This window comes from Acipenser ruthenus, chromosome 1, assembly GCF_902713425.1.
Source record: "Acipenser ruthenus chromosome 1, fAciRut3.2 maternal haplotype, whole genome shotgun sequence".
NCBI classification, from domain to species: Eukaryota; Metazoa; Chordata; class Actinopteri; order Acipenseriformes; family Acipenseridae; genus Acipenser; species Acipenser ruthenus.
Window position 1 is genome coordinate 75,241,988 of NC_081189.1, and position 26,390 is coordinate 75,268,377.

The 26,390-nt window shown below is 40.1% G+C and overlaps 1 protein-coding gene across 2 annotated transcripts in view; it reads right to left on the bottom strand.

Annotated features, from left to right (window-relative positions):
- LOC117420766 (protein AF-9-like) overlaps positions 1-26,390 on the bottom strand; it is a 107,874-nt gene that overhangs the window by 12,617 nt on the left and 68,867 nt on the right. For both annotated transcript variants that reach the window (XM_059029877.1, XM_034034379.3), the window contains exons 8-11: positions 15,282-15,360; positions 3,506-3,559; positions 3,122-3,260; positions 1,826-1,925 (exon numbers count right to left, since the gene is read on the bottom strand). In XM_059029877.1, the coding sequence (XP_058885860.1) occupies positions 1,826-1,925; positions 3,122-3,260; positions 3,506-3,559; positions 15,282-15,360 (372 nt within the window). The remainder of the gene's footprint in view (positions 1-1,825; positions 1,926-3,121; positions 3,261-3,505; positions 3,560-15,281; positions 15,361-26,390) is intronic.

Below are 26,390 nucleotides of genomic sequence, written 5' to 3' on the forward strand. Positions count from 1 at the left end.
AATATATTTTAAAACTGATGGAACTTAGCGCAGTAGACAAAATGTTTTGGCTAGTGTCTTGTAATAGCCGCTGTCTTCCGCACAGGAATAGGGGACCAGTGTGGTGTCTTGTGCTCTTTTAAACTAGATATGATGATAAAATGACATAAAAGGGTGGCAAAGAATCAAATAACAGTTTACACTGATCACTGCAGTATGCATATATTATAAATGATAAAATAAGCATGCTAATCAACTGTATTGTGAATGGAAGATGATTTATGACAATACATTAAAATCAGGAAAATTTCATTTGAGATCTCACAAGTTGCTCCTTGAAGACTGGCCAGTGCAACAGACAATACACTAATCCATACAATACAGGGAGCTAGATATGCACGTACACAATGGGGGTGTTTCCATGTGTGTTCTAATTTTTCTCGAGACATTGTGCTCGAGCCAAATCAAAAATGGTCCAATACATTTCGGGTTTCCATTGCCTCAGTTTTTTTATTTTTATTTTTTTTACTCGAGAAGGAGGAGGTTGATATGCAAATTAGCCATGCTTAGTGTTCTCGTGCTGTTTTCGTAAACAGCTCAGGAAAATGTGGTTTCCATGCATAGGAGAACAGGTACATGAGATAATCTCACCTGGAAATCCACGGTTGTCAGGTGACATCTTGTTTGAGTGAAACTGTTTAAAACACAGCGTTAAGTTCATGTAATAAAGCTATGATTTGTAAATGCCTCATGCCTGGTTGTTTAATACTGTGTTTTATTGCTCTTGCCCAAATTGTTTTTCAAATGCCCATTGGTGGGGTGGCATATCGTTAGTATTGAATAATATTTAAACTAATTTATGACACAAATTATTAATTAAAGAACAAAGAAAACAAATATCCCGGAGGTACATAATGAAACTGTCCAACCCAGCTATTGCAGATCACCATGGCTGAAAACCAGTGGAGGTGTAGGATTATACAAATCTGGCTGTCTAGATTGGGAGCAGTGAATGTTTTCACATGAAATGTGGGTTTCCATGTGAAAATGGGCATGAATTCCCCGTGTTTTATGTCATGCTCACGAGTAAATGAGATTTATCCTATCCCTGTCTATGGACGTTATTTTTGGCCACAAACCTGATTCTGTCGAGCTTTTTTCCGCAAACGTGCACACGCATCGCCACTTCATGTGTAAATAACCACACATGGAAACTCCCACAATGTTGCCCCATAGCACAAGCAGTAAAAGTTGGCAAGCTTTTCTACCAACATACTAATTAGATAATGATACACAGAAACACAAGCATACATGGCGAATTGGATGAGACACAATAGTTGTATGCTATAATGAACATCTGACACGGTTATTATAGACACAGACGCATACATACAGGCAATTATATAGTCCAACTCATTTTGTTTTAGATTGTAAACATATAATCTTAATTTAGTACATTAGAAAGTAAACATACAATCTTAATTTAGTACATTACTTACTAAACGGTTTACTTTAAAATACAGTTATCTTGTTACTACACACAAACAGCCGTCCCACAGATGGGGGGGGGGGGGGGGGACTTTTATAGTTTATAACAGTAGTCAATGATCACTATGGACGTACAACAGTTACATTACATCATAATAATACTGTCAAAAAAATATCAAAGATGGGCCAAAAGGGCCCTCCCAATATGCCCACATCCTTTGCTTTTGTCCCACATGAAATGACCAGGTAAGACGTCTGGTAGTTCATGTTGTTAAGAAAGGTATCACAGTAGGTGCTTCAAAACATGAAAGTGAGGATTCCTCCCTTATAGTAAGATACAAGAAGCTCTGTTTCCTACCTGATTCTTGCTAGTTTTTAGTAAGGGTGGTGGTTCACGGTGTGCTGGTGGTGATGAAGCAGCACTAATGTCACTACTACTGCCATCACTTAAGCTCACCCTGTAGAAATGGAATTTACTAAAGATCAGAATGGGATGGATTGTACTGAGCAGGCACTTTCATTCTTACATTTATTGGTTAGGCTTTCATGATGATAAGTTGTACAAACACATTTAAACTGGGGATACTGAAATCAGATGTCGCACTTCATTTTTTTTCCCCAGTAAGTGGGTACAATTTTGTAGCAGGGTTGTCCAAGTTGTAAAAGAATTGAACCCTAAATAGCTCAACAGATAGTTAGGTACAATAACCAGGGGTGTACACAATTTGTACATACTAGAATCCATGCACACCCCCAACTACAACAATAGGGCATCTCAGATACCAGACTAACTTGAAACACTGGGAGGAAAACCAATGAAGCTTCATTAAATAGTTATTGAAAACAAATGATTAATAAAACACCAGTAAAGTATGTATACTCTACAGCTGGGTTTCCCAATCCTGGTTCTGGGGACCCCCTATGTCTGCTAGTTTTCATTCCAACTGAGTACTCAATTACTTAATTAAACCTTAATTGAACTGATAATTTGCTTAATTAGACTTTTTTTTTTTTTACTTGTTTTCAGCTCTTAAACAGTTGCAGATTTCAAGTTAATTATAACATTATATGTAACGAACTCTGCAACTGTTTAACAGCTGAAAACAATTAAAAAGGTCTAATTAAGCAAATGATCAGTTCAATTAAGGGTCTAGTTAAGTAACTGAGAGCTCAGTTGGCATGAAAACCAGCAGACACAGTGGGTCCCCAGAACCAGGATTGGGAAACCCTACTATATAGTATATGAAACCCAAATAACCCTGTATTCTTTGTTATAGTACAACTTAACTAAGGATATGATCCTGAGTGTGGCTGGGCTCTTTCACTAGTTCTTTATACAAATTATTTAAAAACTGACACAACCTATACATTCCCAGTATTCACGTACTATAATGTAAATAAAAAGTGATGCAGTGACAGAGATAAACAGTAAATCGCATAACAATCTTTTTTTTTTTTTTTTTTTTTTAGGAACACTCCTATTCATAAAACAAATGCAAAAGAAAGATGTATTAATATGACGTGTATGATTGATTATTATGAAATCATTTTTATGGAACTCAAACATTTAAAATTATCCGACTCCCATTTTCAGTTTCTTGTCTACTGTCTACTGATTTAGTGTTTCTCTCAACAGCACGCGGGCGGGACTGACCTGCGATTTCTGTGCGTCATGTGCACGTGTACAGGCCGCTCTACGTCTGAATCATTGTCATTGTCGTCCTCTTCCTCAGAATCCTCTTCATTGTCATCAGAATGCAGGTCCTGCATTATTGACCTTAAAGGGCCCAAAACTACAAACAAAAGCAAAGGAAAGGTTTTCATTCACAGCTATATGCTTATCAAAACACCTGCTCTTGTAAATCGGTATACTTAACCACCTCTACTTGCCTTGTAAATGGTCACAGTAAGTACATCGGTCTGCTAATAGCAATGGATTTCAGTAACAACTTACATAGTTCTACAGTTTGATGACAGAGACTTGTAGGCTGAACTTTAATGCTATTTTTTTAATGCTGTTCTACAAATATGGAATTACCTGTATGAGCTGCTGCAGGGACAGCTACAACCTTCCTGCAGATGAAGTCAGGCACTGTGTTTGCAAAACAAAAAGCATTTAACTTATGATACATTTCAGAGAGATTGCAGGCATGACTGAAAAACTCAAATCTATACCACTAATAGTTTAATTTAAGGAGTCACCAGGATTAACTAACAACAACGGCAGAAACAAACAAAAACTAACTTAATACATTTGTTTTTTGTTTTTCCCCAAAAAAAGCAGCTTGATCTGCATCCACTTGACAATTTAAGCGAACTTCAAACCAATATAAACTTGAAACAAAGAGAAAGTCATAAAAGATCCTTTCTCTTTTACAGTCAGAAATGTGAAAGAGTTGGAAGAACTGTTATCACTGAATTGACAGCAATTTGTAAGTGACTTTCTCTGCAAACCTCAGGCGACGTTGCTCAGTTTGACATTCTGAGCTTCAATCGGAGGATTATGCTTAAGTCAAATCTATTGGCGCCAGGCTGTTGTCTATGTTCGGGTCAACTTACCTCTGCTAAGCCACATTTTCAACAGTGAAAGTTCTCAAATCAAAAGTTTAGGAACAGACAGCAAAGTCAATCTGAAAGCACAGCTGTGCTGTGCAGTGAGCAACTCACTGACTCCTAATTTCCAGTTACTGGTGAGGAATAAGAACTCTCAGATTTCGCATTGATAGTACAGAACGTATTTTCCAGTACTTCATTTCCCCAGACACTGGAAGCGTTTTGTTTTTCATAATGTACAAACTTTAAATAAAGTACTGTTACTGTTAAATGTTTATATATAAAAAAGCATTTTTTTGTTCAGTAATGTTAGAAAACATTTCCAGTTATTTATTTTTTGTTACTAAATACAGAGTATTGTATACAAATATATGAGGTCGACACGGGTAGAAAATCCAGAACCGGGTTCCCGCCGTGAAATACCCGGGTACCCAGATCTTTTTTGGGTAATGATTTAAAAATAAATAAATAAATAAATAAATAAATAAATAAATAAATAAATATTAAAAAAATCACATATATTAAATGTTTTAAGTGCATGATACATATTTAAATACTATGTTTTGAATCACATTGGGCACCCTTACATTAGTATTTTGTGTTCCCACCCTTTGCTTCCTTTACAGCTTTCAGTCTTTTTTTGTATTTTGAAACCAGTTCCTGGCATCTTTCCGGAGATATTTTTGCCCATTCTTCAACCCCACACAGCTTTGAGTTCTGCAATCGACTTTGGTTTCCTTTTTGTAAAAGCAGACCAAGTCAAACCACAAAATCTCGATGGGATTCAAGTCTGGGGACTGAGATGGCCAATCCATAACTAATCTTCCCTTTTTTTCCAGAAATTCCTTTGTAGACTTAGCAGAATGCTTAGGGTCATTATCCTGCTGGAATACAAACTTACGTCCAATAAGCCTTCTAGCACTGGAAACAAATGAGAGTGCAGCATTTCTTGCTATTTTGCAGCATTCATTCATCCTTCTACAATACAAAGGTCACCAGTGCCTGAGGAAGAAAAACAAGCCCATACCATCACACAACCTCCACCATGTTTAACACTGGGCATGATGAACTTTTCTTTAAATTCTTCTCCTCTTCCTCCAAACGTATTGTTGCTTTCTTGGTGAAAAAAGTTATATTTTGGATTTCTCTGACCATAAAATTTGGTTGAAGAACTCTTCAGCCTTCAAGTATTCAATGGAAAACTCCAATCGCTTTCTTTTGTGTATTGTTTTTAACACAGGTTTGCATCTTGGTTTTCTCCCATGGACATTCATCTTGTTAAGATATCATTAAATTGTTCGCTCGTGAATTTATTGACCATCTTCTCCCAATTCTTGTATCATATCTTCTGTAGTAATCCGAGGATTTTGATGGCCTGCTCAAATGATTCTTCTTCCAGATTTTGCAGAAATCTTTCTTGGTCTTCCACACCTGGAGCTAGATGAAGTAGTTCTTGTTCTCCTGTGTTTGTCAATAATAGCCCACACAGTGCTTTTCGGTAAACCGAGTCTTTCTGCTATTTTTCTGGTAGTTTCTCTGGTCTCTTTTCATTTAGTTGTATCACTGCCATTTTGAGATTGTTGCTGTACTCTTTAGTTTTAACCATTTTTGTTGCTTTTTTTAAAACCACAAATTTCCAATTTATTTTTTCAGCACTTGATTATGTATTTATTTATTCTATAATTATCAGGTGTTGATAATTGTCAATAATTAGCAATGAATGGGTTTCACACGAAATATGTGACTGCCCAAATACTTTTGTCAAAGTATGAAATTAGTTTTTGCATGTTATTTTTCATTTTATGCATGTTATGTAATGTTATACAGAAGGCACAGGTGTCGTCGTCCATCAAATCAACAGTATGAAGGTCACTCTTGAAATCAGGACTGATTGCAGTAAGAATACATATCTTAAGAAAGGGAAACAAGACTAAAAGGCTAAAACATGCACAAGAACACAAATTAGACTATGGAACAATGGTCAAAGGTGCTTTGGACTATAGATGGATGGACAACGACACCTGTGCCTTTTGCCAGTTCTATTGTCAATTCAACACTTGTCTTCTTTCTATTCCTTAAGGATATTATCTTCAAGTACTGCTCATCCTTGTTAGACAGCTTTTTGGGTCTTCCAGTCCTGGGTTTGTCAATTACAAATGATGCGTCTCTGTACTTGTTGATTGTGCTTCGGACACCACACCTTGAAAAATCAAGTGAAGCGAGCTATTTCACTCAATGTTTTTCCTTCTTTATGCAAGATAAGGTTGCTATAATAGTAGAAAACACTAGTGGAGGCATTGAGTAAATTGTTGATGCTCATAATGCATCACAGTAAAAAAAATGCAACATGTCTATATATTATACAGTTCTAGTCAAAAGTTTACATAACCCAATGAAAATTTGTAATTTCTAGAAATTTCTTGAAAACAAATAATTATAGGAAAAATCTTTTGTAGCAAAAGTTTTGCTTTTGTGGATGACGAAAAAAAGTTACAAGAAATAGATGTCTACAATGATTTATTTCAGCGCTTTACCAAGTTTTGTAGCGGAGCGTTTCAGATGACTGGCCAGTACCTTTTGGTATGCTATATAATCCATTTTACCATGTATTGGAACTAAATTTCCTGTACCATTAAGAGGTAAAACAGCCCCATTAAAGAATACTACCACCTCCATGCTTGACTTTTCTGCAATTAGGTTCTGCATTATCATATTAAAATGTCTAGCACCATATATATATATATATATATATATATATATATATATATATAAAAATTTATGAAGACCTTGTAGTAAATATATGTTTGGAACTCAAGTCAAAGTTAAAAGTAAAAAATGGTCTGGTGGCAGCCCATGCACCTTTTGGCAGGCTCCCATGGTCACATTTCGAGAACCCTGCTCTAGACTAAGCCCTTTAAAAGGCACAGGTAATCGAATGAGTGAGTGATTTGCCAGTTCCTGTCTTAGTTGTTAAAGCAAGTCACTGATCCTTGCCCCATCCTTTCATTCCTGCTGGAGGGGAGGATTTGTTTATTTCGCTTGAATCCATGATTCGGATTGACTGTGCCTCATGTGTTCGTTAAAATGAAAGCAGAAAGTGCATTTTATTTTTGTATTGTTTTTTACGTGCTTTTAGTCTAGATATGTCAGTCTGGTCTTATGTAAGTTTGCACACCCTCCTATCTTTTCAGTACAAAAAGCTTTAATTCACACTGATATTATAGCTGTAATTTTCAGTTACACTGAGAACTATTGTGTAAAATACTAGAATTTATAAAGCTAAATATTCATGTTAAATCATTTTTTTGAACACATTTTTTTTTAAAAAAATTCTTTCATTTTCTGCTGAATAAAACTTCTAAATGAAAGGAATTTATTTATTTATTTATTTTTTTTTTTTTTAACTTTTTCCACATTTATTCTCCATGTGTGTATGCGTATTGCTTTAAGAATGGACAGGTGTGTGACAAAGAGAGAGTGAATTCTTGTTTTAGATCTCCCTTCCGACCGGTGAGGGCACTGGGGAGGAGGAGCAGGCAGAGCCACGGTGCGCAACGTCACAGACCCGGTCGGGAAGCGCAGTGGCAATCACGCATTGGCTGACGGCGGTTGCCCTCGCTGACCAATGGGGACGGGACGGGGCGTACAAAAGGGGGCGTGGCCCGGGGTTCTGTTCCTTCTGGCAAGGTACAGTGCGTGTGAGACAGAGAGAGAGAGAGAGAGAGAGAGAGAGAGAGAGAGAGAGAGAGAGAAACGAGCAGGGAAACAGAGGAAGGGTTTTTGAAGACGGGTCGTCTTTGCTGTGTGGACTTTTGCTAACCCATCTGTTCTTTGTATTTTAGAGCACTAACGGGACGCTCCGGGATTACGACGGCGGAGCGACTACCCGGAAGTGCTGGTCTCGTTACCCCCCCGTGTTTTCCCGTTCCTGGATTACAAAAGGAAGACAGACTGTTTTTGTTGTTTGTTTATTTGGGACTGCAACCCCGTTTCTCTTTATGTTGTCGGGTTACACATCGTTGTGTACCCCGGCGGCCCTATTGTTTATTTGTCCCTATTATTTTTGAGTGCGTTTGGTAACCGGTTTTTAAGGAAATAAAACCCAAGCGCTTAATTGGAAAAGGACTGGAGTCTGTCATTTTGCACCACACCATCGGTCAACTCTGTCACACGTGGTGTCAGAAGAGGGATGGACCCAACCACTTTGTCGGCGATCCTGGAGGCGTTGGACAGCCGGAGGGAGGCTGAGGAACGGAGGAGGGAGGAGGGATACACGGCTCTCATCGAGAGGGTGGGGATGGGGATGACGTCAGCGGCGACGGGCCCCGTGCTGGTTGCCCCGAAGGCCCGGGCCCAGAAAATGACGGTGGAGGATGACCCGGAGGCCTACCTTGTAGCCTTTGAACAGTTGGCTACCACTGCAGCATGGCCCCGGGAGTACTGGGCGAGCCAACTTGGTCCCTGCTTGATCGGGGAAGCACAAGCAGCGTACCGGGCCATGACTGACGACGATGCCGCCCAGTATGACCTGGTTAAGCAGGCTATCCTCCGCCGTCTCAATATCACGGGGGAGACTCATCGGGTCAGATTCCGGGAGTTCCGGCGACCCCCCAACACCCGGCCCAGGGTGGTAGCCCAGCAATTATGCGACCACATGGCGCAATGGCTGAACCCCAGTCAGAAAACCGGGATTCAGATGGGGGAGGCCATTGTGATGGAACAATTCTGCCATGTGGTCGGGGCTGAGACGCAGGCATGGGTACGCCGGCATAACCCCACGACGCTAGAGCAGGCCGTGGCGTTAGCCGAGAACTACGAGGACTCCCTGGTGTCCGCCCGAACCACCCTGCTGGACTGCCCCCCTCCCTCCGCTGCCAAAGGACCGCCGTCGAACCCTTTTCCCGGACCCAGGGCCGTCAGATCACCGGCCCCGTCGGGCCACCCGGCCCCCTTACAATGGAGGCAGAGGTTGGCCCCCAGCTGGGGTAGAATGGTTCCCCCTGCCCCGCTGTCATACCAGCAGCGGGACAAATATGTACCGCCTTTACCCTCTGCCCCACCCGTCTGTTTTAGGTGCCAGCAGCCGGGACACATTGCCAGATACTGCCCGGCAGCCATGGAGTGCGACGTGGCTGCGTGTCACCTGGCGTCTGAGACAGGTAGGAAATGGGGAAATGGTCGGGAGGGCCCGTGTATGGTTGATGTTGTATTGGGGAATGTGAACACCCACGCATTAGTGGACACAGGGTGTGAGCAAACTTTAATTCGAACAGCTCTCCTTGGCGGTATGTCGTGGCAGCCACAAGGCCAGGTGGCAATCTCCTGTATCCATGGGGATACGGCGACATACCCCACTCTAAAAGTATATTTATCGGTAGGCCCGATAAAGCGCCACCTAGTAGTGGGGGTGGCCGAAAAGTTGCCACATCCAGTTATTCTGGGTCGAGACTGGCCGCAATATAAAGATTTAGTGAAAATATCGGCAGCCTCGACCACACGTGTAGACACGGCAGACCCCCGGGGAAGGGAAGTAATTGGTACTGTTTTTCCCTTCCATACAGAGCTGTTTTCTCCACTTTTTCGTCCTAGAAAAACACGCAAGGAGAGACGGAAGGAAAAGTGGGAAGGCGCATCGATAAGACACGGTTGGGGTCTGGCGGGAGAAGGTGCTGATGGTCCCAAACGTCAATCGAAGGGAGTCGGAACGCAGTGTGACCGGACGGGCGAGGTTACTGGACCCTCGAGGGTAGAGACTGCTCCAGCCCCTGTCAATATCCCGGACGTGTGGGCCTCAAGCGCGGACCTAGTGTGGGAGCAGAACAACGACCCCACACTGGTGCACGCTTGGGAACAGGTCCGGTCTATTGAGGGTAAGGATGTTGACGGCATTGGGACGCTGGTATATCCCCATTTCGTGGTAGAGGGGCACTTGCTTTATAGAGTAAACCCAGCCCCGGGCACAGGACAGCCTGTCAAACAGTTGATGGTTCCCCCGTCCTGTCGACCAGAGGTCATGAGGCTGGCGCATGACGTCCCCTTTGCAGGACATCTTGGCGTGGACAAGACGAGGGACCGAATACTGGCTCGATTTTACTGGGCAGGGCTCTACACCGAAGTGGCGAAATATGTAGCTAGCTGCCCAGAATGTCAGAGAGTAGCACCGGGTCGAGTGCGCCCCGCCCCTCTGGTCCCACTGCCTATTATCTCCACTCCCTTTGAACGCGTTGCAATGGACATAGTTGGGCCAGTGCTGCCTTCTGATTCCGGGTACACGCACATATTAGTGATGGTGGATTATGCAACGCGGTACCCGGAAGCAGTTCCGTTGCGGTCCACTAGTGCCACTGCAATTGCGAAAGAGTTAAGTCAGATTATGGCTAGGGTAGGGATCCCAAAAGAAATATTGACTGATCATGGAACAAACTTCTTGTCGAAAACGCTACAGCAGGTGTACAAAATTCTAAAAATACGTCCCATTAGGACATCCGTTTATCATCCCCAAACGGATGGGCTGGTGGAACGTTTTAACCAAACATTGAAGCAAATGTTGAAACGGTTTGTGAGTCAGGAGCAGAAACATTGGGCTACCCTTCTTCCTTACCTGCTCTTCGCAGTGAGAGAGGTGCCTCAGAGCTCAACGGGATTTTCCCCCTTCGAGCTATTATATGGCCGGCAGCCACGGGGCATCCTCGACCTGTTGAGAGAAGGTTGGGAAGAACACAAGGGCTCCTCTAAAAATGTAGTGCAGCATGTGCTCCTACTGCGTGATCGCCTTGATTTAATTGGTCGACTGGCTCAGGACAATCTCAGATCGGCTCAACATCGGCAACAGCGGCATTACAATACCAATGCACGAATTCGAACCTTTCGGCCAGGAGATAAAGTAATGCTGCTTCTTCCATCATTGGAATCGAAACTGTGTGCTAAATGGCAGGGGCCATATGAGGTGATACGGGCCATAGGATTAGTGAATTATGAAATTAGACAGCCCGATCGCCGAAATAAAACAGAAATCTATCATGTCAATTTGTTAAAGCCCTGGAAGGCAAGGGAGGTCTTATTCATAGCCCCAGGCGAGATGGAGGATGACTTAGGACCCTGTATAGAGACCCCTAGCCCCAGCCAGATTTCAATGGGGAAACAGTTACTTCCAGATCAGCAAGTAGAATTGCGTAAGTTGATTGGGAAATTTGGGGATGTGTTTTCTGACGTGCCCGGCAGAACTAACCTTACCAAATATGCTGTTATTACTCCGCCAGGGGTCACTGTTCGGGAGAGGCCCTACCGGATCCCAGAAAGCCGGCGGAGTGGCGTCCAGAACGAGGTGAGGGCGATGCTTGAACTTGGGGTCATTGAGCCTTCCAGAAGCGAGTGGTGCAGTCCTATTGTTATAGTGGCCAAGAAGGACGGCACTAATCGCTTCTGTGTCGATTTTCGAAAGGTCAATGCTATCGCCAAGTTCGACGCCTACCCCATGCCTCGGATCGACGAACTTCTCGACCGACTGGGGACGGCCGGGTTTATCTCAACTTTGGACCTGACGAAGGGATATTGGCAGATCCCTTTAACCCGCGATTCATGTGAAAAAACGGCATTTTCAACTCCGGATGGTCTGTTCCATTTTAAAACCATGCCGTTTGGGTTACATGGTGCGCCCGCCGCCTTTCAGAGACTGATGGACGAGGTGTTACATCCCCATCGTGAGTATGCAGCAGCTTATATTGACGATGTGGTGATATATAGCTCCACCTGGAGAGAGCATGTAATTCGACTTACAGCCGTCCTTCAGTCTCTGAGGGCTGCCCGGCTGACAGCCAACCTAAAAAAATGTGCGTTTGCGAAATCTGAAACTCAGTACTTAGGATTTATCATGGGAAACGGACAGGTGAAACCCGTAGCCACCAAAGTCCAGGCTTTGGTGGACGCGGCGGTCCCCAAAACTAAATCCCAGGTGAGGTCACTGTTAGGATTGGCCGGTTATTACCGCCGCTTTATCCCCGAGTATGCCACCGTGGTCGATCCTCTGGTGAACCTCACTAAGAAAAGTGCGCCAAATTTAGTCAAGTGGTCAGAAGAGTGTCAGGGAGCGTTTGAGACCATTAAGCGCAAACTGTGCCAGGCTCCTGCGCTAATATTACCAGACTTTAGCAAGAGATTCCTCCTCCATACTGACGCGTCAGAGGTTGGTTTGGGGGCGGTCTTGTCCCAGAGGGTTAACGGGGTGGAGCATCCCATTCTTTACATCAGCAAAAAAATGCTTCCTAGGGAGCGCAATTACTCGGTTGTAGAGAAGGAGTGCTTGGCCATTAAATGGGCGACTCACTCCCTCAGATATTACTTACTGGGACATTCATTTGATCTAGTCACAGACCACGCCCCACTCAGATGGTTAAGCACTATGAAGGATAGCAATGCCCGGATAACTCGGTGGTATTTGGCATTGCAGCCTTACATGTATCGTATGGTACATCGTGCAGGGAAAGATCACCAAAATGCGGATTATTTTTCCCGGGAGGGGGGAGTAATGGGGTTGGTAGGTTTGGCCGAGTGTTCCTTCGGCTCCACTCTGAGCGGTGGGATATGTGACAAAGAGAGAGTGAATTCTTGTTTTAGATCTCCCTTCCGACCGGTGAGGGCACTGGGGAGGAGGAGCAGGCAGAGCCACGGTGCGCAACGTCACAGACCCGGTCGGGAAGCGCAGTGGCAATCACGCATTGGCTGACGGCGGTTGCCCTCGCTGACCAATGGGGACGGGACGGGGCGTACAAAAGGGGGCGTGGCCCGGGGTTCTGTTCCTTCTGGCAAGGTACAGTGCGTGTGAGACAGAGAGAGAGAGAGAGAGAGAGAGAGAGAGAGAGAGAGAGAAACGAGCAGGGAAACAGAGGAAGGGTTTTTGAAGACGGGTCGTCTTTGCTGTGTGGACTTTTGCTAACCCATCTGTTCTTTGTATTTTAGAGCACTAACGGGACGCTCCGGGATTACGACGGCGGAGCGACTACCCGGAAGTGCTGGTCTCGTTACCCCCCCGTGTTTTCCCGTTCCTGGATTACAAAAGGAAGACAGACTGTTTTTGTTGTTTGTTTATTTGGGACTGCAACCCCGTTTCTCTTTATGTTGTCGGGTTACACATCGTTGTGTACCCCGGCGGCCCTATTGTTTATTTGTCCCTATTATTTTTGAGTGCGTTTGGTAACCGGTTTTTAAGGAAATAAAACCCAAGCGCTTAATTGGAAAAGGACTGGAGTCTGTCATTTTGCACCACACCATCGGTCAACTCTGTCACAGGTGTCACACGAATGACAGTGAGGTTTTGAATTGTGACTGGTAAAACTTTTAGTGGACCAGTCACTGTGACTGCAAGTAGTTTCCTAATTTTTCTCTGCATGCTTGCACTAAAGAAACTGTCAGCTTCATTTTTCAATATTGTGTATAACCACATATTACACCACTAGTCAGTTACACTGTCATATATAAATAACACATGGATGAAGGCTATATTTGCATCCTGAGCCAGTCGAAAAAAAAAGGCATAATACCACAGTAGTGACGTCAAAAAGCGATAATTCCTCTAGCGGAAAATATACTTTCATTGGCCCATTCGACTCTGAGACCATCACTTTCAATTCAAACACAAAATGTCTCATTTTCACTCGACAACACCCGCTGTACAGAAATGGTCATTAATGATCAACAAAATGAGAAGTTAAAAAAAAAAAGGATAACATGGAACGTCTGTACAGCACTGAAACACTATGTTTAAAAAACCAAACTGTACTGCTGAACCTCGTCTTCTTTAATATTAGCATCACAAGGGTGTCTATGTATTATAAAAAATAATAGATGGGCCTCTTCAGTGAGTTACAGGAAAACAATTCCATCTCTGATTTCTGTGACAGTTTATAAATTACTCGACATTCGGTCTCGTAATTTATGATGTCACAGAAACCCTAGATGAAATTATTTTCCTGTAACTCGCTGAAGCCTATCTATTTTTTTCTTAAATAAATAAATAAATAAATGTATATCTATAGAGAGAGCTCAAGGTGTACATATAAGTTGGCAGTCCAGCAAAGCATTAAAGACAGCATAAAATATAACACTTCATTTGTGTGTTAATCCATGGGTGTTTTGAATTCCTTAGTGGAAAATGGACATGACAAAATCTACTGCTGGTGATGCTTACATTAAGCTGTCAGGCTTTGACAGCAGAAGCTGACACAGGTCAGAGTATGACAAATCCTATTAAAGTGTGATCATCATGGTCTGGGGCTTGCATATTCATAAACCTGTCAACACAGCGGACAAGGTTGCAAGAACCCTGGCAAAGATGACGGACAATCAAAACGTTGACTGGGTCAGGATTTAATTATACATACTGAGGCTATTGTGACACTGTTGTGAAACAAAATAACTGGTGAAAACTAATTAAATCATCAAGGACCTGTAAATTTAAAACAAAAAAAAACAAAAAAATTGTTGCGGTACAACCCACCATGGAGCAGTGGTAAGTTGTAAAAACTGTAAAACTATACATGAACACTTTGTTGAATATGCATAGAATATACAGCACAAGATACAATATGAATAGAGAGAGTCAGTAAATGGGATGACTGAAAAACTAGGTATCTTCTTATAAAAGACAGGAGACTAATTCCACTGCCTCCAGCAAGTCTCATTGCAGACAGACCCCTTCCCCACAAGTGCACTTTGTTATCTGAATGGTCGCTATTCTGAATTGTGGTGGTTTTGTATTGTGAAGTGCTGTTCTATCCACAGGTCACTCAGCTGAGGCCACCAAACTCATGTTTTACATGTGGCCTAATCTGAAAGGCTACTGCATTCTAAAAAAAACACACCTAGTTAATCCAATGACCAATATTTTTTATTGAATACAACAAAGAGCATGTCAAAGAAGAAATTAAAATGGGCAATAGAACCGATAAGCTATTGATTTCATATTAGGGATATTCAGGAAGGGGTTTAATGTTATTTTACACATTTCATAGTATATATTCTTATTTTTTGATATTGTAAAAAGGACAAACATTGAACATTTTAGAATTGTTTTGTTTAAATCTCTGGCCACCAGGTGGTGACAATCGCAAAGTATCGTTCCTTTTAGAACCAATTGTAAACACTAACACCTTAGAGAGGAAGTACTTCCCTGAAATGATATGTAGAACCACTAGAAAGGGTTCAGAATAAACATTTTCCAGTATAACAATTTATACCAGCGGACGGGCTTTCAATTCAAATATTACCTTGTGTGTTCTGAGATGGAGTAAAACTGGAACCAGAGCTGGAACTGGCACTGGAACTTGCTGGACTGGGCTGTCCCGACTACAATAAAATGGGAAAAAAGTTAGTTAACTGCTGCATTTATTCTAGCAATGGGGAACTCCAACTTCTACCAACTTCAAAAACTCCTACATTCATTAAAGGCTTCCATGTGACAATTCCCAGGAAACAAAGTCACTGAATGGGGTTCCCAGCTGACAAGTTCCACCACAGTGAACAGTCTGCATAGAGATACTGTAGTGGCACACCTCTGAAATGGGTTGTTGAAATACTGAAGCCATCTACAGTACATTATGGCAATGAGGCAACACTAATGCAGAGTATGCAGTTTAGATAGACAGATACAAGTTAATGAGGTGCCACATGTATTGCATGAAATAAAATGTTGAAAATCGTGCGCTACTCATAATTTAACGTGCATACAGAAATATGTACATTCTACCTTTCAAAATCACACCTTGTAGTGACCTTTAAGAAACCCTGTGCTTTCACTCAATGAGAAAAGCCTAGTTAACCACCGAACGCTATTCTAAGCCATGCCCTCCTCAAGGAGCTTAGATTTTAAAGTTACTTGCAGGATTAAAAAACATGCTGCTGTGATGACGTGACAAACAATGATTGTATGCCATTTGCCATAGTGTCCCTGGAAAGGTACACATTTTCTTCGAATGTAAATGGCACAATTATCTGAAGTTCCTCTTCCATGTAGATAGCTTTGATGGTCTTAACAGTTGCTTCACCCCATAAATCAATCTACTTTGCCAGTCCTAATGAACATAGTGATTTACAGCCCTTTACTGTCCCTGCTTCCAGCTCACACAATGCCTGCTTTGCCAATATCAGGATTTCCTTCTATTCACTGCAGGGCGTACAAAACCTCATAAACATCTGTTCGCTTGAAATTAATGGCACCCCTAGTGCCGATGGCAAAAAAACACTTAGATACTTAAAATCAGCAACAAACCATTACACACACCTATGAAGGATTCTCATAATCTTGCAAAAAAAAAAAAAAAAAAGGGAAACTAAATAGATTAAATTCAGGGTCTTTGTAAAACAACTCATCATAAAACAACCAACACATTCTCAAAGTTTATGCATTGTTTCTCACTATCTTGTGAAGCGCTTTGTGATGGTGGTCCTCTATGAAAGGTGCTATATAAAATAAAAGACTGATTGACTGATTGATTGTTCAGGAGTAGCAATCAATTAGAACTCGCCCATGGCATTTTACATAATTCATGTTACAAATGTTAAATAAAAAACTATTCTGTTCCAAGCAATGCATGGATTACTGCATATTGGGATTTTACACCTCATGCTATAGTCTGTAGTATAGACTACAGGCTCTCTGCAACTAAAAAGCCCTGTCTGATAGTTTTACAGGCTGTCCCAAAGACTCTGGTATTTATGGCATTATTCACTTGGGCTACTCTCTCTTATCCTCCGGTTACTAATCACTAAATCAAGATTTCACAGGCTTGAAATTTGCATGAAGGGGGTCCTGGAACAAAAGAGGCAAAGGGTGCGATTGGGCCAATTCCTCAAACACCCTCCAGCACACCACCCGATATTCTTCCTGTTTAACTCAATTCCTGGCCTCCCAGACAAGCTAATAAGGGTCTAGATCTATACCACTCATAGTGAAATGGTCCAGAGAAGATTTATGGTAGTCCAGGGAAACCTTCTCATGTCACCTCCTGTTGATGCACAGGAAACCCAGGCATTCTGATGAGGACTCTTTCTATGGCCATCACACAACAACTTAGAGGTCTTGGCACCATGCTTGGTGAATGGTATAATTTTGCACAAGGGAAGCGTTACGATAGGTCACCTGTCTCACCTTCAGGAAATAAATTCAGAGATGCCATATTCATGTTGTGAACAGAGGTATCCCCCTCAAACTATCAAGTTATAAATATAGAGTACACAATATTATTATTATTATTATTTTGCAGTTGCACACATAGACATTTTTACAGTTGATTAGCACCGTCCTTGGACTTGGAGAAGAGCAGTCCAAGGTTACTACTAAATGGAGCCTGTGAAACCAAACGTATGACATCAGGTTTATAAGACATTCCTAGTTACAGCCATTTTTCTTTCTGATTAAATTATTAACACCCCTAGTAGGGGGCGGGGTAAGATAACTGGTGCAGAGTTAAATGTTAGCCATGAGTTAAACAGAGGGATAAAAAAAATCAAAATACAGGACATCAAACTTTTGGGTCTGGGAGTAGCTTATCCTCTAATACGATTGTTCCAGTTGGATTTGTAGTTGGACTAGGGTGTTTACGCTTCAACCTGTGTAGCTTCGAATTTTTCTTATTCTTACTGTGATTGGCTGCAAAGACAATAGGGCTAGCCAGAGATTGGATAATGTTTGTTGGGTTGGTTTTTCTTGTGTTCAGTTTCCTAGTAACTGAAGACATTGTATTCTGGGAGGTGTAGTTGTTAGTGGAAGTTGTAAGGGAGGCAGGACAAGCTGTGCATGTTTTTACACATTACATTTTAATTTAGCACAGCTTATCTGGAGCGCTGACTGGAGGGATCTCTCAATGGGTTTTATGACTGATTTTAAAATATTCCGCAAATGTTAAACGCTGAAAGATTTAAACATATCTATCCATAAAGAAACTTCTCCCACCCATTTTCACAAGGCTATAATTCAAACTATCAACATGACACTTGAATCTGAGACCTCTAACTCGGTTTTGCTTTTGCAAAAAAGTTTGCTGCATGTGTTGATGTGGTAAGAAGATGTCACTGAACAGCAATTTCCATCAACAAAAACAAAATACTTGTCTGCTGACGCACAACTCAGCAAATGGGGTATGTATCATTATAGCTCAAATTGTGGCCTTGTATTTACAAGCAGGTAATTCGAAACAATGATAATTGATCCAACAACTACCTAATTTATGTGAAGCTTTCAATTGCAGGAAAATTGATCTCCTAGAAGATGCGTTATTGAGCAAGCTTCAATAGCCCTGGGATAAGAATGGGTGTATCTTTAAAAGTTAATTATTTTTAAACACTTATTAATCTAAAAGCACAGATGCTAGAACGTCAATCCTTTTTGCGATCAATTCCAGAATGATGTTCTTGAACAGATAATAAAATGTGGATTAAATTGGTTTAAAATGCATTTCAGGTGGTTAAGCAGCTGCTTTAATTAACAAGCAGGTCAGTTATTCATCTACCATCAAGGCTCTGAATGCACAATAAGAGCCATCAGGCAGTAACATTAAAAAGTATCTGGCATAGCTACAAGTGTATCATGGATTGAGGAAAGTGGTCTGTACAGATCATCAATGGGAACATCGCTGGGACTACTATGAGTGATATGATTCCCCAACACACCGGATATTAAAAAAATAAATAAATACGGCGAAAGCTGGCTAACAGTTTTCAAACACACAACTTTTAAACAACATTACTTCATGTAATGCACCTTGAATTCTTGTGAATGTGAGGCCAACAATTAAGTGTAGGATTTACTAAGTGGCAGAAATGTGGTCTAATGTGAACAGTAGCATAACTTTGGTATTAAAATGGGGGGGGGGGGGGGGGGGGTTCTGTAGCTGGAGCATGCATGAAGATTATTAAATAAATAAAAAAAATGTCACAAACAAGTATAATAAAACGTTGCATCCCTTGCATGTCCAATTAAAAGCTCCAAAGACATTCCTGTGGTAATTATTCATAGCAATAAATTGTTGGCACAATGTTGCCATTAGTGATGAGTGTGGCAAATACAGTACCTATATTATTCAGTCGCCATGACTTTAGTCTTCGAAGAGCACTGAAGTTCCTCTCAGATCAGAGCCTGGATCCAGGATTGGATCCCTTTAGAACAACTGGCCCGAGGCAATGCTGAACGCTAGAGTGAGTGTGGCATAATGCAGATTATAAATCGCATGTGATAAATCAGCCAATCACTGAGCAGCATTTCCAAACATTCTTATACCCCATACCTTGTGTATAAATGTCATCCTGTGCAAAGAATGATCGGTATTTAATAAAAAATAAAATGCTCTAAATAAAAACACAGCAAAATGGAAATATCCTGTTATTAACTTTGAACTTTGTTTTAATTTGGATAAGTAATTAGGACATATTATGTACTGATGTCACTGGCCGTTAATACATCACTCAAACTTCAGCATTACAGACCAAAAATCACCAAGGTGGTCTAAAGACAGTCCATATATCAGTGATATACGAATGTACTTCCAGCCAGATTTAGAAAATGGTCCTGTAAAAAGCGTTAAGCTGTACGTTTGCAAGCTTTAAGCTGTACAGCCAAAGCTTTTTCAAATTCCACAAAAAAAAAAATCGGACGACATCTGGTACGGGAAGCATCCCCTTGGTGATGAAAAAAATCTCCATAGAAGCTGCTCTCTCTACAATATACACCAACCACTGTGTTCGTGCCACTTGTTGCCACGTTTTAAGTGCTGCTGGAGTTGAAGACAGGCACATTATTTCAGTTTCTGGACACAAGAGCAAACTCAGTCTTAAGCATTACGCAACAAACACAGATCAAATGCAAAAAAGTGAAATAAATACATTTCTTCACACAAGTCTTCAGGAACAAGTCCCCCCTGCTGTGACAGCGATGCTAGTAATACCTTTCCTACACCAAATCAGAGCAACTGTTTCATCTCTTCAGTTACTAACACCGCTTCAGGACACTTACATGCTAGTGGTGCAAGCTTTACAGGATGTACATTTGTTTTTAATAAATAGTTTTGTCACATTTAACTAGCCTGAAAACACAGCACAGATCGGCTACTGTAAGTCAGTTATGGTCGATATTGGACCAAATCATTTTTAGACAAGGAGAAGGGGGGTTGAATGTTATATTTAATGAAAATAAGTTATTTTCACTGTAAAGACGTGTGTGTCTAATCCTTATGTGCTTCGCGGTCCTCTCGCCAGATGACATTTCTTATAAAATAAGAGACACCCTTCACACGACGTATTGAGGTATGAGAATTGACCTTAAAATATATTTCTAGAAACGTTGAGATTATCTCACAATTTAAATACTTAAGATAAATACGGTTGTGCTGTTCAAAACCTCAAACCGCAGTGTAAAATCAACAATAATTTAAACACCAAGGACTTGGAGAAGTCCAAATGTTAAACATGTTCCTGTTTACAGGTAAGAACTCAACTTTAATATGAATACGATACTGTTAGTTATGGTAATTGTTTATTAGTTTTAAAATGTTTAGTAAAACATGACCTAGAGTTTTTGTAAAATTGATAAACTTTCACAATGAAATACAAATAGAGATGCGAGAGTCTGCACAACGTATTTAAAAACAACCAAAAATAATTTTGATTAAGTGATATATCGTAACTAATTTGGTATAATATTTGTGTATAAAGTGCTTGGTAAAGTATTTAGTTTTTATTGATGTCTATGTTTATTTGCACTAAGGTCATTTTGCTGTACTGTTTAAAGTTTACTGTTTCTATTGAAAGTTAAACTAAGTAGACAGAAACACAGATCTATGGTGAATTAAACAAACCATTTTCCTGTTAACATAAAATAAAGTGTTTGGGAGACAGCAACATAGCGCATCCTCCCCTATCTGTCCATCCGTTTGCCATTCCCCCCCCCCCCCCCCCCCCAACATTACTGTGATCTCAGGCTCTATGCAAATGACATCTGGGGTCTTTCAACTATGTGCAACACAGGTTTGCATTTCCGCCCCCAACCCCTGTGTAAATTACACCTATAATAACTTTCCCATAATTATGCGTGCAAGCTACATACTGTTTATACATGTTGTCTTCATTGGATGTTTCTTTGCTTGATTTGAACATTATACAGCTTCATAATGGTGGGGAATGAAGCACAGACAGATTTTTCTAACACTGTTCCCCCAAAACAACCCAAAATTAACTGCATAGCTTTCCGTGGCAATATGTTGTTCCCTGGGGGAAGGGGAAGAAGACACTAAAAGCTTAAAGAGAGCGCAGCAACCAGGGTGGTAAACGGTGTTACAGCTTGTAGGGCCCCGTAGAAAATGAAATGCACTTTGATGTTGTTTCATGCAATTTACAGCCTGTTTGTCTGTCTGGCTGACAAACACATGGTCAGTGGCCCCCTCATAAATCAAGCAGCCATCCCTACAAGCTCTGTCTGACCAGACTAGATGCTTGTAAACTAGGGGCCTAAATAATGAACATCATCCCTTTACTTCTCAAAAATGCTGCACATCTTACAGTTTACATTGCAGAACTAAATAAATAAACAAAACTACTTCAAGCCAGATCAAAAAACAAAATACCTTGCTTATTTACATCCAAGTTCTTGACTATTGGTGTCTAACCTGGAGAACAGAATTTAATCTTCTTTGGCCAGCTTCCACATTATGTGCTGATGTTAAAAAGAGGCCATTTATTTTTGTAAATATATAATACCAAGTAAGGGTTCCAACACAATTTGCAGCAAATACTATCAACTGTTAACTCAAATCCTACACATGCTAAACTATTAGAAATCATTTTTTTTTCTTTAATATTACTTTTCAGGTGAAAACTGATGAAAAAAAAAAAAAGCATAAAAACATTTTTGACCTTCAAAACTCCCATGAAGAGACTGGGTTGCAGTCTTAAGTCCAAAGACCAAAGAACTCTTAGATAAATGCACAGTGACGAGATAAAAGAAAACAAAATACCAGCTTTATGCATGCCAAGACCACAAGACATTTAATTTTCTGGGGAAATTCTCAAACATTTAGGACAATGCAATTATATAGCTTACAGCTGTTGTGCTAAATCCCATTATAACTAACGATGCAGTCATTTAAAAGTTCTTTCTATATGATTGTACAGTGCATGAATCTTGTGATCACTGTGCCCAACAGAAGAAGAAAGAGTTTGCATGTCGCTGTATAAATCATGCTGAGCTTCAAAGACGTACAAAATGTTTTCCTTGGCATTGGGCACCAGCATGACTTGATGCTTTATCAATTGCTTAAGTGCCAAAATAAATTTTACACAGACCAAGAACACTGAAATTGTATATTTCCTTTGTTACCTTTTATGAACTTTAGGACAGTATTTAAAAGCAACAGGGCGCTTTTAAAAACCAATGATAGAAGGATAAGCACATGCAGCTGAATATTCTAGGTAGAACTCGGCAGTATCTGTTGCTCTTCTATGTCTCCTGTATTCTAATAAAAAATAGCAACACCAGGCGAAAGGGTTGTATATTAACTTATGGCACATTCTATGCTATACTGGGAAAGTAAGTAGCATTAAAAATAATGGTCTCAGTAACATATACAGTAGTCTATATTATTATTATTATGCTATAGTAATCTGTAGTTGATATTTGACATAATCAAAACAGTTCCCCCGAGGGAATAGATCCAAATAAAGGTGTGAGTGAATACCGCAGACTGACCCAGGCTAGACAGGCCTGTTTCAGCCATTAAAAAAAATGGTATATTTACCAAAATCTAAATAGCTGTACCATAAGGTCTTTCACAGACTGGAACACATTACATAATACCCTCAGCATCCAGTCATTTAAAACTGCTGTGCATTCTACCGTTTAATATTTTGTTTTATTTCAAAGATTTTCAGAGATAACTACGAATTGGTCTTTGCTCCTGGTGAAGTTTTAGCAAATGTAGCAAAACAAGACACGACTATTACACATATTTCTGAATGTGAAACAAACATACAGCAGGTGTCAGTACCTGTGAAAAACCACATCAACAAGATTTGGATTAGAACCTTAAAACAAATGCCCATGCACAAGTTAAATTAGACAAGCATTTCATAAGCTATAGCTTTAAGAACAGCCAATCAGGTGTCTGTACCATTATATAAGTACATCCGTTTGAATCCTGCTTGCTGTAAATTGTCAATTTTGGCTGGGGACCCACAGGAACCACTAGATTGGATAATGTGCTCCCGTTGGATCGGGATGTAGTTAGTTCACCCCATTATGCTTCAGTGATTGTGGGATGAAAACAGGAGACTGGTTTGACAGCAGGAATGGAGGTCACTTGGTAATCTTTAGTCCTCCTGGTCAGTACATTAGAACCGAGTCAAAAATTGACAAAGTAGTTCCTCAAGGCATACATCCTCAGCGTGTAGGTAGACGCAGCAGAAACATCAACCACAACAGGTAGGATCAACACAATCATTTAAATGTCTGGTTACTATACCAATATTGTGGTCAACTGTATCAATTACATTGTACAACCTCCTGACAATCTTCCAGTCACTTCATCACTGCAGTATTACATGTATTCTTTATATTGTTAAACTGCCTGGATTCATGGCAAGTTTGACACAAAAACTCTTTAATGTAATCTGGCATCATTGATCTTGTAAAAATTGGCATGTTACAATTCAGTTTCCTCTGTAGAAATCCACGTGTTTCTTTGCACTTTGGAAGTATAAAGGCGTTAGCAAATGCCTTTACACTTCCTTATGCCTTATGTGTTTAATGCGGGTGTGTTTATTTATGTGTTTAATGCGGGTGTGTTTATTTATGTGTTTAATGCGGGTGTGTTTATTTATGTGTTTAATGCGGGTGTGTTTATTTATGTGTTTAATGCGGGTGTGTTTATTTATGTGTTTAATGCGGGTACACATCTCTTTCCTCAAGATTGTTTGGGCCCAGTGTGTAACCCAAGTTTTAACTGGAACACATTGTATTATGTTTTTTACTTCAGGACCTTGGTTCAGGATTCTCAAAATTCTACTCCCCATCCCTACAGTCAAAAACCTTCATGCATCTAGTCAATTGAAATGATATAATGTATTCTCAAAAGTGTTTTGTAACTACATATCAATAAACAAACTGCTATGTTTTTTTTTTTAAATTTAATTCAGTACATTTTAATAACTATTCTGCAAGGAATATATGCTGGCCCAGTGCTTTTACACTATTTAGGATTATAGTAATATTTTGAGCTGGCAGACATTCAAGCCTGCAAGCCTTCAAGCCAGTGGAAGACAACCTGACGTTTCAATCATGCCATCTAAACTGTGTTTTTTCAACAGATCTTAATTGAGCCAACAGTCCAGACAAGATTAACTTACATTTCAGTCCCTTGCTTGTCTGTTTCCCATATTTCCCTGCTACCACTGCTGAAGTACTGTAGAACCTTTATTGAAAATGAAACGTACAGTACATAAGTGATACACTATCAGAAACAGCAGCAACAAGCACATTGATTGTAAAAGTGGGGTACCAGTTTCTTCAAGTCTCTTTGTATACCTTCAAGACAATAATAGATACTATTTATTCAAAGTTCAAATCAATTATACAAGGGCAGGATATCAACAGTACAAATGTAGCGAATTAAAAATGGCCCCTTGGTGTACTCTAATATAAGAAAAATACAAAAAAAACAAATAGCCTCTCTCTTTGTGATCTCAAAGTGCTGTGCAACAATGTTGGGAAACATGTCTTGGAATCCTATGCATTCATCACAGATGCATTTAAAATGGTTTAGTTCTTTAAAAAGAAGCGCCTCAGGTTTTCAAATAGCCTCTAGTATTCTACTTTGCAGCAATAAAACCATAAATCTTTTTGCCTCTTGATCCTGCTTGTAAACCTCTCTCTTTGTGTGGGGTTTCCATTTGAAATGTGAGGACCTGGCAACATTTTTAGTGTTGCCAATTCATTATTAAGCTCCATACATTTTTAAATTCAGTTTTATGTTTTTATAACCGGTGCACAGCGTTTATGGGACTTTCTTCTTTCTGCCAGGAGAACAAAAAAACAAAAAAATAGAAATGTAAACCATTTTCATAAAGGGAAAAGGGTATCAAGATGTTAACAGAAAAAAAGAAAAGAAAAAAAAACACAAACAGGAAGCAATCAAAGCTGCAATGCAGGAATGGAAATGAGCCGGCTGCAATAATCTCAACACGTCTAGTGATGCCACATGTTTCCTGCTGGCTACAAACAGAGAAATGAGGGAGGGAATGTCTTCAGGCTAGCACCTGCAGGGGACAGCTTGAGTGCCGTGCAAAACAAGCTGGGCTTTAAAAGAGGAACTGGCTTAGTTTAACACTGGGTTTAAATTTTTTCAAATTACAGTAGAGACACTGATGCAAACTGTTCTGGGTACATGGAAATAGTATCTCACTTCCAAATCCAGACTGATATTTATATGCCATACCACCCAGAAAATAAGGCATTTCTTTAACCTAGAATGGTATCAGATATAAAAAAATTCAATTTAAAAAAAAAAAAAAAAAAGGTTTGTATGACATGAGCGTCCTTTCAAAACTACAAACTTGAAATGCCAGACAGGAATTATTTAATAAGATATACCTTTAGATAAACAATACAAATCATAATTTTGTTGATTTTCAGGGAGAGTTGCAGGCTAATATTAACATACCTTACATTTCCAAGTAAGATTGTTTTTGTAAAATTACAATAAGTAGTATGTAAAGATAGGGCCTACGCCAGGTTTTTGTGGGCCCTGGGCAATGGACCTCAAGTAAACACACCCCCTCACCCCCAAATCAAATATTTTTCGTTCATACTCAGTAGTCCCCGGCTAAAGTGGACATGTCTGGAGACATGAGTTGTCGGATTTAAACAAAAAAAAAAAAAAAGTAATAAATCTGTACAGTAGGCCTATACAGTATTAAAATCAAATGAATACCCACCGGTAATAAAATAAATCATGCTGCTGCCTTTTACACATTACTAGTACAGTGTAAATAGTTAAATATTATTTAATTAAAACAAAATTATTTTAGTGCATTCTTTTTCTTTTTTTTCTTTTTTACTATAGCCTACTTAGTGCACAATTAACAGAAAACACTTTACAGAAATTATTTTAAAATTTACATAGAAAATTTGACAGTGTCCTTATTGCGTTTTTTATTCTCTTTTCCTTCCGTTTGACATCCAGGTTTGTGTTTCTTTTTATTTGGAGGTTCCAGAGGTTTCATTTTTGATGGCTTAAATTGTATAACAGGCGTTTAGGTGTTATGATAATGAGGCGCGACAAAATGGTTGTCAAATGAAAGTTTTGATTGTTGGAAAGTAAATTGCCAATTTAATT